Source organism: Mus musculus, chromosome 4 (assembly GCF_000001635.26).
Source record: "Mus musculus strain C57BL/6J chromosome 4, GRCm38.p6 C57BL/6J".
Taxonomy (NCBI): Eukaryota; Metazoa; Chordata; class Mammalia; order Rodentia; family Muridae; genus Mus; species Mus musculus.
The window spans coordinates 123,395,636-123,411,950 of NC_000070.6; the positions used below are offsets into that span (position 1 = coordinate 123,395,636).

The following is a 16,315-nucleotide window of genomic DNA, read 5'->3' on the forward strand; positions in this document are numbered from 1 at the left end:
CAGCGCATGTCAAGCTCCCACAGGCCAGGAGGACTGGTCAGTGCTGGGTGCTTATGGTCTTTAAGGCTGACAAGATGGCTTAGAGGACCTGGATTTGGTTCCAAAAAGCATATGGTGATTCATATCAACCTGTAAATCCACTTCCAGGGGACAATGCCCTCTTCTGGCCCCTGAGGGCACTGCGTACAGATGTGGTACACATATGTGCATACAGGCAAACCACTCAAAACATAAAACAATCTTAAGGAGATGCTAAGAAGTATACTTTTCAAAGTACCTGTAGTTTGTTTTAGAAGAGCCTGACCATTTTTTATTGCTTGATCTACATTCTTCTTTCTATTAATAATCTCTTCATTTAAAGCCTGAAAGGAAAGAAGAGCATTAATTTCAAATCTATGGCATAAGAAAGGGAAGCACTCTGAGCGCTTTAAAAGGACAACACCTAAAGAGATCCATTAGCAGCTCAGTTTAAAGTCAGATAGTTGATTCCTTTCTGTATCTCTGTGGTTACTCTGCTAAAGACAACTAAGAAATGCTCTATAGGCAAGCTCTCTTTCATGCTGGATGGAAAAGATTTAGGGTGAAATCGGCTTTACCAATCAACCGATATCAAACTCCAACACAAGAAGTTTAGAAAGGAAATACATCAAAAATGCGCGTTGTGTCTAAAATAGACTTCATGAAGCAAACTAAAACATGGCTGGAGTGAAGAACAGGGACTGCTCTTCCAGAGAATCTGAGTTTGATTTCCACCACCACGAGGCAGCTAGCCTCCACGTCCACACAGATCTGACATGCACATATACACACAGACACATAATTGAAAAAAGATCAAGGGCTGGAGAGATGGCTCAGTGGTTAAGAGCGCCAACTGCTCTTCTGAAGGTCCTGCGTTCAGATCCCAGCAACCACATGGTGGCTCACAACCATCTGAAACTTCTTCTGGAGAGTCTGAAGACAGCTACAGTGTATGTACTTACATATAATAAATAAATAAGTAAATCTTTAAAAAAAATCAAAACAGACATATTGTATAAGACAATACAGAATGTCTTGGATTTCACAAATATTAAGTTACAAGTACACGATGAGATTATGGACACCATTCAGATATATGTGGTTTCGTTACAGAATGCTCTCATCTACTCAAATGAAAACCTACTGATCCATTGATGTACCTACCCAATGTGCAACTGAGATGGACCTGCCTCTTACCTGTATAATGTAGAATCATTAGTTCACTTGTTAAATACGAGTATTTATTCATGGACCTATCCAAAAAGGACTAGTACTTGGCAACAACTCAACTATGTATATGTATAAATATTCTATGCACACAATAAAGCTGAAGTGTTTGGAATGAAGGGGAAAAAAGAAATTAAAAGAAAAAGAAATGAAAAGGAACACATATCAGAATGACAAAATAATTCAGTAACATAAGAATGAAAACACAAATACCAGGTGGTCGGCATGCTGTTTCTGCAGGACATCCTGTCTGTAATCCTTTACGAACACTGTACTGAGCTTGTCCTCAACCTCAGCCAGCCAGTTGAGCACCTCCACCTCATCCTCCCCGAACAGCCTAGCATTGAACAGGGCCTGCTCGAGCAGGGATGCTTTCCGACAGCACCGGTCTTGAATTTCACTGTATCGGGCCTGCAATGAGTCTAGCTTTTCTGACATGATGCCCTGCTCTGCCGGACATGTCAGGGAGGAGAGGGACTGCCCAATTTTAACTGCCTGGTGCACATCTGTTGCATGGTTTTCTATTTCTTCCTCTAGAGCCTGGAAATCCAGATGGAAAAAATGAGTAACAAAAAAGTAAATGAAAAACAAACATGAAACAATGAATAACAAATAACAGAACAAATTAAAATAAAAATTCACCTGCTGCACAGCAAAAACAATATGAGAAGTAACACACAAGCTGCTCCTCTCCCCTTTGATGTTCAGCTATTAGTCAATGTCTACTTTACTTCAACCCAGTGTAACTTCTCCAACTAATATGACCTCATCTTAAACTAAAAACTCCACAAAACATCTTCTAGAGAATGCTGCAGTTTTTCAGTCTCTACCTCTGGCTCTGTTTCATCTATGGCAGCACTTTCCTACCTTGTGACGAATAATCTGCTGGTGTATTTTGGCAGTCTGAGTGCCAACAGGTTCCGAGTTAGCAAGCTTTTTCTCTGTGACAGATAAGAAGTCAGAAATAGGCTCAGCTGTCTCATGGAATTGTTTAGCCAGAACCAAGATATCTTCCAGCTGTTTTTGCCTACACAAATACACAGAACAAGTTGCTCAGGCAGAAAGTCACATTACGAGTCATGTAGTATTAAAGTCAGTAAAAGGGCAGTCTTTACCAGGCATGGTTTAAGTGCTCATAGTAAACAGATACACATAACTAGGTGGGATGACTTTGCAGTCATAAAAGTTTCACAGCATCATTTTCTGGGAACCTTCTCTAAGGTGGGCAGGATTATTATCCCATGATTAAATGAAAGCTAACCCTGATGTCTTAGACAAAGACTTCTCTGACCCCTCATGAGCAGTGGCAGGCTAAGGATGGGAGGAGCTCTTCTAGCACTCTCCCTCAGACCACGCCGACACATGTCAGAATGGGGATATATCATGTGCTCCACCTAAACCCAGGGCCACAAGAAACAGGACACAGTGAAAAGGAGCCCCAAGTCAACTGTTTTCATGTCTTACTCCTGTATGTGAGTTAAGAAAATGTGTGAATAGTTTACTCCTGTGAGCTAAAAGTCCCTCCCCAGTTTCAAAAACCCAACTAGGCTTCTGACAATTTCAAGTCAAATTTAAGACAAGCACACGTATACTTTATAGGTCATTTGGAATCTTAAATTCTATATAATGTCCACATTAAACTTGGGTTTTAAGTATACCATAAATTAAAAAGGAGAGAGGAAGCTGTCTTAGATTTAAAAACAAACAAAACAGAAATAAGCAACAGACCTGTATGAGCACCAAATTAGTAATGAAAGGTCTTAACACCTTCGAGAACAGACTGAATGACGACCATTTTAAAAGGTCTAGTACTGCTGGGGCATGCAGCTCAGTAGTAGAACTTGTGACCAGCATAGATGAAGTCCTATGTTCAATCCTTGGTATGGAGGGGTGGGGGTGGGTGGGGGCAGGATTGTGTGATGTATTTTAGTAAAACTTCACTTGATGTTTCCTTTATCCAAGTTACATTTAGCAAGCCTATTTTATAAGAAAATACCTATCTCTTAAATGCCTATGTATTTAACAGTATCATAGATTAGCTTAGGATGCAAAAAAACATTAAGTATCAATGTAATCTAACAGAAAAGAGACATGCCAAGTTTTAATTCTGACAATTAAAACACTGTTTATATATGTGAAAGGAGAAAAAAAAAAAAAAAAAAACCCAAATTCTCAGAACCTCAGACTGTCAGTTGGCTAGAAGGCAAGGGGTCTGCATCCATCAGCGACTCTGAGGCCGCACTGTCACTACTCACATAAAGCATCTCAAAGTTTGTGAGCAACTAAAGCTCAGTTCCTGAGAGTGATATGTGGGTTGTTTCTAAACACTTATCCCCCATCAGTAAAAGCCGCTGAACATTCTTCAAAGCAAAACAGGAGTTATCCAAGAGCCTGTAAAGCACTTCAGGGACTGTAATCAAACCCAGAACAGAACAACCCTCCTAACACGTCCCATCCCGTACCTGGCTGCTGCCTTGCTGAGGAGATCAGTCCATCTACGTTCAAGACTCTCCAGCTGCCCAGTGATTTTCTCTCTATCAGCCAGCTCAGCTGACTGGGCTATTCTGCCTCCTTCTGCTTGAAGCATATCCACTGTGGCCTTTCGATCATCTAGGAGTCGCTGGAGCAACTGTGGCATGTGTGTATAAAGAGAAAGGAAAGTGACAACAAAGGGTCATTTAAGATAAACCCAGAGCTGGGTTAGTGGTGCAGCACTGGGGAAGCAGAGGCAGGTGGATCTCTATGAATCTTGAGGCCAGCCTGGACTACATAGCTGAAAGCCTATCTTGAAGAAAACACAAACACACAAGCATCATGATGAATCTGGAGCTTAACTGAACAATGCATTAACTGAACAACTGCGCCCCAAAGAATGTGATATAGTACAGTTCCTGTCAGGCCCACTCACTTCAGTTTTCACTACAGTACCATGACTGTCACTGTATTATTGACAGGTAACTTCCTTTGAATTAAGAGACAAGTACATTTGCCAGGAATGGTGGTGCACATCTTTAGTTCCAATACTAGGCAGAGGCAGAGGCAGAGAGGCAGAGAGGCAGAGAGGCAGAGAGGCAGAGAGGCAGAGAGGCAGAGAGGCAGAGGCAGGAAGATCTTTAAGTTCAAGGCTAGCCTAGACTACATAGTGAATTCCAGGTCAGCCATAGAATCTCAGAAAACAACAAGCAAAAGTCAAAGACACACAAAAAAAATCACTAGGATCTGAAATGACAGATATTTTATTCACAATGTATTATATACATTATCAAAATATCATCTTGTATGCTGTAAATGACATAAAATTTCATTATATCTCCCTAAAACTAAAAAACAACAACAACCAAACAAACAAAAAAACCAAAAAAACTTCTTTTAAGATAAGCATGGTTTTTTAAAAAAAGTTTTTTTATCCATTGGTGTACATTCATTGTACCTGGTTATTTTTGAAACATGATCTATCCTATGTAGTCAAGGTTAGCCTGAAACTCTATAAAAAAATTCTCCTACCTCAGTCTTCTAAGAGCTGGTTTTGAAGACATGTGTCACCATGCTTGGCACAAAATAAGAAATACTAAAAACAAAACTACATTGAAACAGAAGTCACACTGACACAATAGGTAGAAGACTGGGGAGACCAAGCTCAGCTGGCACAATGCTTGCTCAGCATGCGGGAAGCACTGCATAAACAAAGTGAGGTTTACACTTGCGATCCCAGCACTTAGCAGGTGGAGGCAGGAGGAGCAGAAATTCAGTGTCATCCTCAGCAATATAATGTTCCAGACCAGTCTAGGCTACATGAGACCCTGACTCAAAAAAGTAAAAGACTATTGAGTTCCAAGCCCTGAAGACATTTATCTGTCCCCCTCTGTGTCCCGTGAAGCAGTGTGTATGCGCCTAATGCTGACGTGCAAACCTGACGTGCTGTTCACTAGGTTCTCAGCAGCTGTGATTACGTGCACAGCATCTGTGACACAGAGGATTTGATACAGTAGATGGGAGAGAGAAAGACAATTTTTCAGTAGTACAGCCACTGGCAGGGTATGCATACTCCTGTGAGCCATTTTCGTGACACTCACCAGGTCTCTCTCACAAAGTAGAAATAGGGCTAGGTGGGAAGATGAAGAGGAGGAGTAGAAAGCAGAGAGAGTAATGGAGTGTGAATGTGATCAAAGTATATTATGTACATGAATGAAAGTGCCATAATGAAACCCATTATTATGTATAATTAACATGCTAACATTAATCAAATAGGACAAAAATATAGACAACTCATTTATGACATTCAACATTATTCTAACTATTGCTGATCTTACAATATGACACATGAACAAGTGTGTAACTTTCTCAGTCTGACAAACTCCAGAGTAAACCAGTGAAAATCAATTTCCTCTTTTCTTCTCAGGAGGACACATGTAAGTTAAGTTCTACTGAAACTCCGGACTTGGTCCTTAAGCTATAAACAATGTGCTGTCTGTCACTGTCTGCTTAGTTCGCCGTCTCCACATTCCCACTTACCTTCTGTTCTTGGATCTGTGCTTTCACCACTTTATACTCAGCAGATGGAGGCTTCTGATTGGCTATGAGCTCCTCAGTATCTGTCAACCAGCTGAGCAAAGGCTCTAAGGCATCTTGAAATTTCCCACAATGTAACAGAGCCTCCTGCAGTTGTGCAATTCTTTGTGCAACCTGTGTCACAGATATGGAGAGCTCAAATTCAAGGAAGGAGAGAACAGTATTGTATTTAAACTACTACTAACCTATTTAGTAATTATAGATGGCATTGCCATTTAGTCTTAAGGGCAACCTCAGGTCTAGATATCTCTTTTTTGCCCCTTCCAGTCCCAGCACAAGTATCATTTGCTCATAAGCTCACCTTTTTATTCAGTGTATTCCATCGAGTATTAATTTCATCCATATCATGTTCTAAACCCTGCACATCACAGTTTTTTCCTGCACTCTGAATTAATCCCTGGCCAAGTCCATTCACCTGCTGCAATTTCACCTGAAGAGGATCCACTTGGTCTTTCTGAAACAGCTGGAGAATTGCAGAGAAAGGCAGATGTATTATAAAGAATATTAAACTGTCTATATCACACACAGTTTCTGGTCATTCTTGAGAGATTTATGACTTATAGAAGGAGGACAAGGAACAAAGGAGAAATAATGTAAGCATCAGAACAGTGAGGTACCAAGGAGACACGGGGGTTTGTTTCATTTACATGTCGTCTTATGTACCCTTGTATGTGACATGCACCAAGGGACAGTTATAGCACTATTTAGGTCTTTAATCTAGTGACTTGGTTTCTTCTTTCAAATCAGTTGCTTAATTTTTAATGCTAAAAGCTACAGGGAACAGTGAAGTATTAGCATTAACATATTATAAAATAAATGCAATGTAATTGAATCCTGAAAGGGAAGGATGGTATCAAATTACAAGTACTTAAGTTCTTGGAAAAATACCATGGAGAATAGCCATTGACACTGACAACAGGCAGCACACTTTCCTGGCTAGGATGGGTAACTCAATCAGTCAAAACAAATCAGCAGTGTGAAAAAATGCAAAGCTCATAGCTTAATACCCCTGAGGCCATTTAACTTCATTCTGTTTCAGGGCCACAGACCACATACAGCCAATCATCTTGAAATAGTACTCCCCCCTCTACAAATGGAAATGCGCCAACATCTCTGACACATGTACCAAGTAAGGCATAGGTATATAAAATACTTTAAAAACATGAGACCATGGATCATGTCCACAATGAAACAAACAAAAAATTTAAAAAATTAAAAATGGAATTAAGTGTTGTAAGCAATGTTTATTTTTATCTACTACAGTGCAATATAGACATTTCTAAATTCAAAAGTTAAAACAAACAAACAAAAAAAGATACTTTGGAAAACTGGTACAAGCCACCAAGGCTACATGATCCCAGCGCTCATGGAGGAGGGAGGCTCATGATCACCATCAGTCACACATACAATCTGAGGCCTCTCTGGAGTATATGAGACCTCATCTCAAAAACAAAAAACAAAACAAAGAAATGCCAAAACTTTAGTTTTCACACACATTTGCCCAATGAATAATCTTAAGGGAAAGAATTATGCAAACATTTTTACTTAAGAATTGGTTTGTCTCAATTACTAGAATATAAAATTAGCCACATTTTTACCAGCTTGGCTATAGCCCCCTCCCCCTCTTTTCTTCTATATAAAGTTTTTTCAGTTTCAGTAAGAGAGGTGAGTCTATTCAAAGGAATGCCTATGGATGGATAAGTCAGTCCATAGAGAAGGAAAGGCCCAGCAAAAACTCAAAAAGGCCATGAAGGAATCATCAGGGCACTCTACTTTATATTACAACTTGTAATCGTATTGTATTTTGTTAAGCAACATATAAAGAATTCAGATTCAACAAAACACAGGAAAAAACCCACAAGTAGCACAGAGCTCTATTCTGAAACTAGAGACATCAATTTGAAGAGGAGTGAGGATGGGGATGGATAAAAAATTGATGGTGGTAGGGATTAGAAATGGAGGGACAAAGGGGAAGGAACTCAATCAAATCAAATACATCCAAGCTATCTTTTAAAGATTTGTTTTTATTTGTGTGTCTGTGGTTACTGGTAATTGCTGTAGTTACTTTTTGGTAGTAGTGTGTTTTCCATTTTAATCCTGGCTGATCTTTTTTGATGGTTTGTTCTCTTTCTCCTCTTTTTTTTTTTTTTTAATAACCTCCAAATGGAGAATGTTAGTCCTAAGGCTTCCTTAAAAAAAAAAAAAATCATTGCTTTGCTTATTGAAGACAAGATTTACTACATAGCTTAGGCTAGCCTGGACCTCATGAACCTCTTACCTTAGTAGGTGTATATCACCATGCCTAGTGATCTTTCTTTTAATGTCCTTCTTGGGCAATTTAATCTACCACTTCAATTAGTAACTCTGATAAATGTTTATGAGTTAATTTCCTCTTCTAAGCTTCAAATCCATACATCCAACTGCTTTCTTACTATCTACACACCGACCACTTACCTTGAACCAAATGGTTCCAAAGAAACAGTACCTCTCACTTTCTCATTCCTTCAAATTTATTTCTTCCTAAATCAAATTCTAACATCTGTTCTTGAAATCAGTAATTTACTACTGTCCAGTTTGTACTTAACTGTATAAACCAGAATCCACGTCATCCTGGATATATGACACACCTTCACCACAAAGGCCATCAACAGGCCTTAATTCTATTTGCAAAGTATTCCTTGCCTCTATTCAACTGTCTCCAAATCTACTTTGTCAGTTTATAATGCTATATTTACAAGAGCCATTTTTGCGTTTCATGTCTGCCTCCCACATGCTACTGTAAGGCCCACAAGGGCAGGCACCATGCCAGTTCTATTCACTGAAAGTGGCTAGGATCTGGCACAAAGTTGATACTCAGTAATTATTTATTTCTTGAATGAATGACTCCTTGTATAGAAATTGCTTAGGGGAAAGCAAACAAACTCATGACAGATCTGCCTATCAGCTGGACACTCAAACACTCAATTGTTGAGATGCTCCCCAATTCTTGCTTAAAAAGAGTTCCTTGGCAAATTTTAATTTTACGGAAACTTTACTTTGTATAAAAGGCTACCCCCTGTTCCTCTGAACTTTTGACTGTAAATAAGATTGAGGGAACTTATAGGCAGGGGTTTAAGTAACTGGGGACTGCTCTCAGTAGCCTGAGATCACAATACAGAAACAACAAATAAATTGACATTTAGCTTCTTCTAACCAAGCTCTTGCTAGTACCTATTATGAAGTTTATATTTTAAGAAAGAACAGAAATTGTATATTTTAAGCCAGATATATAAATATGCATTTGTACATACATAGCACATAAGCTCTGAAGCATTTTACTCTAAATCAAATTCCAGGTTATGATCACTTGTCGAGTCCAAAATATCTTTGCATAGAAACAATAAGTTCCTTTGCCTCTAAAACCCCCCTAAAAGCCAGGTATGGTGATTCACACCTACAGTGTCAGCTCTCAGGAAGCTGATGCAGGACTGCTATAAGTCTGAGGCCAGCCTGGACTTACATAGTGAATTCTAGGCCAGCCAGAATAGGACCCTGTCTCAAGACCCTAATATGCCAAAAATACTCTCTAATATATAAAAACTGGAATTTATACAACCTTGGAAAAAAACACTTTTCCTTTTCCTGCAGTGCTACAAAGGGACTCTGGACTTTGTGCATACCATACTCTACCAATCAGACACATGTCCACCTCTGAAAAACTTCTTTTAAAAATCCAACTAATAATTATTTCAGTAGTGTGTCTCTCCCTCTCCCCTTCCCATCCTCACATATAGCTTAGGCTGCCCATTTTATATAGCCCAGGCTGCCCTCAAGTACCCCCCAGATCACCCTAGTGACCCAAGTACTCAAATTGTAAATATTCATTACTCCTCCTGGGTTCAATAAGTATTTCCAAAATAGCAGGGTGTGGACGGTGCATACCTTTAATCCCAGAACTTTAATCCCAAAGCCAGAGGTGGGGAAATCTCTGTGGCTAGCCTGGTCTACATAGAGAGTTCCAGGCCAATCAGGACTACACAGTGACACTCTACCTAAAATAACCCCACTTCAAAGAATGACAACTTTTCGAAGGTGGGGTGGCACCATTTCCTTCTCCTGGCATTTTACTAGACAGTACTTCATAAAATGAGGATCTCCTATATCTGGAGGGATCCTTGGAGGATTACATATCCTAGAGAGAGACCAGTATTGAGGATTCTTCTAAATTCCTCTATATATGCAGACCAGATTAGTTCTTTTTTACATTTAATCGTTTTTACTGACTGCTGCTGTCAGCTGTATACTAGAAGTATTTCATATTTCAAGAATGCATGCACAAGGAATTGTTCTGTCACTGGCCTACTGTTCTAACTTGTGGGGTGACTGCAATCAATCCCACATTCCATAAAATCCAAAATCAAGATCTACCAACTTGACAGGTAACAAATTCTAACTTGGCAGGAAGCTACATAACAAGAAAACTGTTGAGCCCAAGAGGGAACTATCATCACTCAGCTAAGCAGGATGGTTTGCAGCGAAGCTGGCAGCTCAAGGGACACAATCAAAATAATTTATTGCATGTCTAATTGGTATTCTAAGAGGTTAAGGTTGCTATGGAAGGTTCTACAATGAGGTAGATGAGAGGACCCACCTTAGGTAGTTCCCACTGATATTATAGAAAATTGATCTTCACTAGTCCATTAATAGTGGCTACTGTGAGGAAGAACTGTTCTGGGACCTGGGGAACGGGAAAACCCAAACAACCTCCTCACTCAACTACTTAAAGCAGATGGACTCTAGGAAGTGCAACACTGCTTCAATTATTCACTTCCACATTCTGTTGTCTAAGGATTTTAGAGAGCTGGGTGTAATTAGTCAGGCCTGTAATCTCAGCACTCAGGTGGCAGAGGCAAGAGAATTTAGAGCTTGAGAATTAGCCTGGACCTTACAGAATGACTTTGTAGCAAAACAAAACAAATACCTCCAAGCTAAAAGACCCAAGAGGATATCATTGTACATGCTCTCATTTTATAGATTCAGAAACAAAAGTCTAGAAAAGGAAAGTGACTTAAGAACATAAAAGCAATTTTGCAAGATGACTATAATTGCATACTGAGTTTTCCCTGAGTATGCCTACGGCTTTAAGAAACACACTTTCTTCGGCCAGGTGGTGATGGCAGTGGCTGCAAATGCCTTTAGTCCTAGCTCTCAGGAGGTAGAAGCAGGGAGATCTCTGTGAGTTTCAGGCCAGCCTGGTCTACAGAGTTAAGTGCCAGATAGCCAGAGCTACACAGTGAACCCCAGTCTTGAAAAAACAAACAAAAACAAACAAACAAACAAAAAAACAAGCCAACAACCCTACCCGCCCCCCACATTTGTGTGTTTACATTGCTTTCCTCTAGGATACTTCTGTGATATCTGCAAATCTATTTACAGGATGAAGGGAGATGGTCAGTGGCTGAAATCTCGTGTTTGTGATACCATAAACACACTGCCACTTTATCCTTACAATCCTCTCAGGGCTCTGCCTTACCCAGTGAGGTATCTGAGAGAGAAGACTCCAGACACCTAATCTTCCCAGAGTGGTTTGAAGTACTCAGGTCTCACTCAAAACTCAGAGAAACTCTACCTAACTGCATATCACTAAAAACATGAATTCTCTGGATTTTAGGAAACAGGCTTACTATATTTTTTCTTTTCGTTTTCAAAAGAGGAATAACACTTTCCTGATAATAAGGTTTTTAAATTTTTAAGCCAATATCTATTTACAAATATGTTACTTTGGCTTCTAACATATGTAAGTAAAAAATGAATAAAATTTTACAGAGAAAATTAAGACACTTTCCCCTCTAAACACAATAGAAAATCTAGAAATAACAAGCCCAGGGGCACAGTATTAGCAAAAGATAGGAGGGCCTAAGCCACCACTCGTTAACACCAAGTGAGAGAACTTGCAATTCTCACTTTATGCTCTAGGCCTTTCCTGCCAATGAAATGATCAACAATTACCTCATGTGAATTTAATCCATCAGTTGCAGCCAGAGGCACTTTCCCATGTATCATTGTGCCAGGCACCTCTTTTATTCCAAATGCTGAAGAATCAAGGCATTCCTTGATCCCCATTCCAGGAGAGGAAGCATTCTCAAGAACAGGAGTTTCTTCTGAAATGGGCACTGAATCAGTGTGGGTAGTTCCTTCCAGGAAGGGTCCATCAGGAGAGAAAATTTCCTTAGCAGGCACTGCAGTAGCTGGAGTGGCAGACCATTCTGGGATGGAACTACTAACCACTTGAGTATCAGGCTTCTCTGGGGTAGGTTCTTTGAGAGTTGGGGCAGCAGACTCCTCTGGTGTAGGCCCTGCAGGAGGAGGCATGCTAGGCTCCTCTGCAGTAGATACTGGAACTGTTGGAGTATCTGGCTCCTCTGCGGTGGGCCCTGCAGGAGTTGGTATGGCAGGTTCCTCTGGGAGGAACATTTCAGCTGCTTGAGTGTCAGGCTCCTCTGAGGTAACATCCTCGTCTATGATGGGCACTGTAACAGTCTCCACTGGAGGCACTGCACCAGATGAGGCTGCAGCTTGTTCTGGGGCTGATATTGCAGCAGTCATAACATCCTCCACTAAGATAACCACCGAAGCTCCTGGGATATCTTCCTCTGGGATGGGCACTATTGGAGTAGCTGCAGCAGTTCCGTCTGAGGCAGAGGCATTGGCAGCAGGCCCCTCCGAGGCAGTCAATGCTACAGCGGGGATATCCTCTCCTGGCATCGGTGTTACAGCATCCAGGGCATTTTCTACCATGGGTACTACAGCAGCTGGGACAGGCCTCTGTTGGCTGGATATCCATTCTTCTAACCCTGGCACAGTGTTACTGGCTTTGCTGATTTGTTCCTCCGGAAAGATGTTCAGGGTTGAATCTAAATCTCTCATTTCTAGCTCCCCTTCCTGTGATAAAGCCATACTCAGCTGAGGTTCTCTATCACTCATGGTTTCTGCTCCAGCTTTATTGAGTCTCAGTTCTCCAGCCAGCAGGTGCAGACTAAGAACCTCTGACTCAGAAGACCTCCTCTGGAAGTCTGTAGGAAACTGTGCTGGAGCTCCATTCCCTAAAAGCTTCCCTTGACAACCTGGCTCTTTTGTTTCTCCATCCTTATCACAAACTTTCTCCATGGACAATTCACAAAGGTCTACATTTCCCAAAGATGCCAGATTGCTATCTTCTTGACTAATTAGAGCTCCTTTTCCACTTTCTAAATGAATCTCATCAGTTAATAAATTTGAATCAGATGAGAACACCTCTACTTCAGGTCCTGAGGTAACATCTTGTTCATAGTTAAAAGCAAAACTGAGAGGGATCCTTTCCATATACTCCTCTACATTCCCCTCAGTCTGACTGCAGTCTACCTGGGACAAATTGCCATTTTCTTTGGCTAGCTCAGAGGCAATAAAGACTGGCAGGTTTTCTTCACAAGAGGCTCTGAGATTAGAGTTCAGCAATCCCCCTGTGTCCAGCTCGCTATGTGGCTCCAGATCAGCCAGAAGCTTAAATTCTCCACCAATCTTGGGGCTAAAAGGCACTTTTTCACACTCCTTGCTAATAGTGGAGGCATCCCTCCCACTATCAGGCTGAGCACAAAGTTCAACAGCTTTAGGCACCTGAGAAGAATCCAGGGCATTGCAATATTCACCATCTAATCCAGTGTCAGGGTCCTTTATCCTCACACTTAGAAAACCCACATGCTGTTCCTGTTCTAAGGCAGCTCCTGGAAAATGACTAATTAAAAGTGAATCTTCTGCATCCTGGGTTGGGGCCAGCCCTTCAGAAGAGGCCTGACTCAGCAGCTCAGCTGAAGAAGTTACTCCTTCTTCACATAAACATTCCTTCTCAAGTTCAAGAAACATTTGCACAGAATCTGTGTCAGAGAGCTGCTCTGCTTCAACAGGGCACTGGAGCCCTGAAGTCAGACCCTCTAGCCCCTGATCAGGTCTGTTTTTCACCTCACTGATAACAGTGTCACCTGCAGGCACACAGGTGCAGTCAGGGGGAGAACCCCTGGGGACAGAAGCAAGCTGATCCCTAGTTGGCTGCAGGTCAACAGAGCAGCACATCTGATGAAGAGCGAGGTGGTCAGAAGTTCCAGAGACAGCCACACGATCCGACCCATCCTCTACTGCTGGTACTGAGTTTGCTTGGTCACTTTCTTCAAGGGGATCTGCCAAACTAGTCTCTTCATTTGTAACAAGACTCTTTCTTTCCTCTGACAATTTCTCTTCCTCCCACTCCTCCTCTGCCTCCATCATGATCCATCGCTCATCCTCCTCAAATTTTAACTCAGACTCTGTTTTTTCTCTCAGGCTAGGTGTTATAAGCATATGCAATTCTGGATCCAACAGCTCTTCACTCAAGCAAGGAGAGAGAGGTGGTAGTTCCACTGCACAGGCAGTGTCCCCAAGGGGATACTGCTTCTCACTGAAGCCTCCCTTGGAGGAACTTTTCATGGCCCTGGGCCAGGTTGCACTTGAGAATCTGTGCTCCTGCATTTCATCTGTGTTACCACTTGCTGCTGCAGCTTCTGAGCCCAGAGGCTGGAATTCATGGGGAGAGCTCTCACTGTGCTGTTGGAATTTGAAGTCCTGGCAGTCTCTCAAATTTTTTACATTTTGCACTTCTGGAATATCTACAGATTTGGACATGTGTTCCAAAGTAACGGACTCAGACTGAGGTTCCCTGTGGTCAAAGTGACCAGAACTTTCTGTCAATGCAGAACTGGATTCTTTTTTCTCTTGCAAGGAAGGATTTGAAGCTCCAGCTTCTGATACTTCACTGAGAGAAGCCTCCATCCTTTCTGCAAATTCTGGGAAGTTGGGTGGCATGAAGGACTTCCACGATCTCCTGTTAACATTATCTTTGCGTTCTGCATTTGGCCGACGTCTGGGTGGCACGGGTGCTGACTTCTGCACATCACTGCTTAGCTTTAATGCATCAAATATTATCCTCTCATCCAGCTTCTTGCCTTCTGGTCCTCTAGCTTCAAAAACATTAGATGATGCTCCTAATGTACCATTGCTGGATATGGTACTTCCTTCCATCTTCTCCATGGTGCTTTTTGACGTCTGATTAAGTTTTGACCCCTGGTCAATCTGTTCATTTATCCTCATTGTATCGTATATAGACCGCTGTGGAACATAGCAATCTTCTATATAGCCATCCTCATCTTCCCCTTTACCCAGGCAGGTAGGGTTCCGCCTTAAACAGTCTGGCCTGCTAAGTGGCTTACCCATACTTTTTCAATAAAGATGAACCATCAATCTTTCAAAAGTTTTTTTTCCCCGCCACGGGTTCTCTCAAAATACATTCTACATGAATTGTAAGTCCTCTTACATGTTTATACTCCAAACCACCAATTGCATCTGCCTTTCAGAAAGATCTGGAAGTTCCCAATTTGAAACCATTTTGGGAGAAACTCTAATAAGACAAACAGGTTTTCCCTCACAGGCTAGCAGCCTCATAACTGCAGAAAGACAAATGATATTATTTAATCAATAAACATAAAACAAATACTTGTATGGCTTCTGGTTTTACTTTTCTAAAGCCCTTTCAAATTCAGTCAGCAAAAAAATCGTTTGATATTGACAAGTCTTATTCAATATCTAGTTTCACTCGATTCGCACCAAAGCTGAGTTGGAAGCAGAAAATGTATACCAACTATGTCCTTTATAACAATGGCACACCCTCTCTAGCCTTCAAGTATGGTCCAAGCTCCTAAGAATTCCTTTCATTTTATCCTGTGTTCAGCCCTAAAGAGTCCAGCTGGTCTGAATTAGCCATTCGTCCTCTCTAGTTGGGTGTTTGCATTTGAACAGGGCTGGTCAGCGGATATTCCTGCAACTTTAAACACAGGAAGTCCTTCATTCGGGGCCAGCTTGGGGCTTCCTGTCTCCAAAACATCATGGCATTGTTGTGGCTTCCAAGCCAACACTGTATCGTGGCCGCAAAACAAGGCGAGTGGAGGCCCACGCTGGGCCTTTCAGAAGGCGGGCAGGCTGCGGCAGCGGCCAAGAGGCAGTCTGGACTCACTTAGCACCGCCCGCAAACCCGCGCCATGCCTCGCGCCCCGGAGGGCCAGGGTCGCCTCACCGCAACCTTGCAGGTGGCTCCCGGCGGGCCGGCCTTGGGTCTAGCGCTCAGGAAGTTAGTTTGTCCCTCCGGCAGCAGTAAGTCCCGTGTCCTGTGGGCGCCGCCTCCCCGGCCACTGCAGGTCCCCGGCCCCCAGCCGCCGCGTCGTGGGCTGCATGACAAGCAGTCGCCTCTTTTCTCCACCACGCCGCCGGCCCTGCAGCCGTCCTCCCCGCCCGCAGCTGTCACGGTCCCGGCATGCAAACTTCTGGCCGGGAACAAAAGGCTCCGCTCCGGCCGCACGAGGGGGGCGAGCCCGCCTCTCTCACGCCGCGCGGCCCGCTCACACGCCGCTGGCTGGAAGTGCTCGGGTGGCGGGCGGATCTCCTCCCCCTTCTAGCCCCGCCA

The 16,315-nt window shown here is 42.3% G+C and overlaps 2 protein-coding genes across 12 annotated transcripts in view; both read right to left on the bottom strand.

Moving 5' to 3' along the window:
• Macf1 (microtubule-actin crosslinking factor 1) overlaps positions 1–16,315 on the bottom strand; it is a 338,170-nt gene that overhangs the window by 46,003 nt on the left and 275,852 nt on the right. For 6 of the 11 annotated variants that reach the window (XM_011240417.2, XM_011240416.2, XM_011240415.2 and 3 more), the window contains 6 exons: positions 6,116–6,277; positions 5,758–5,928; positions 3,708–3,874; positions 2,113–2,272; positions 1,459–1,785; positions 278–362 (listed from right to left, as the gene is read on the bottom strand). In XM_011240417.2, the coding sequence (XP_011238719.2) occupies positions 278–362; positions 1,459–1,785; positions 2,113–2,272; positions 3,708–3,874; positions 5,758–5,928; positions 6,116–6,277 (1,072 nt within the window). The remainder of the gene's footprint in view (positions 1–277; positions 363–1,458; positions 1,786–2,112; positions 2,273–3,707; positions 3,875–5,757; positions 5,929–6,115; positions 6,278–16,315) is intronic. The other 5 variants (NM_001199137.1, NM_001199136.1, XM_030253097.1 and 2 more) reach the window with 1 other exon arrangement.
• D830031N03Rik (RIKEN cDNA D830031N03 gene) lies at positions 7,966–16,276 on the bottom strand. The gene has a single exon (NM_001167918.1). The coding sequence runs from the start codon at positions 15,070–15,072 to the stop codon at positions 11,725–11,727; it is 3,348 nt and encodes a 1,115-aa protein (NP_001161390.1). The 5' UTR covers positions 15,073–16,276; the 3' UTR covers positions 7,966–11,724.

Coding starts and splice junctions, on each gene's coding strand:
- D830031N03Rik (NM_001167918.1), bottom strand. CDS start 15,072: ATGGGTAAGCCACTTAGCAGGCCAGACTGTTTAAGGCGGAACCCTACC.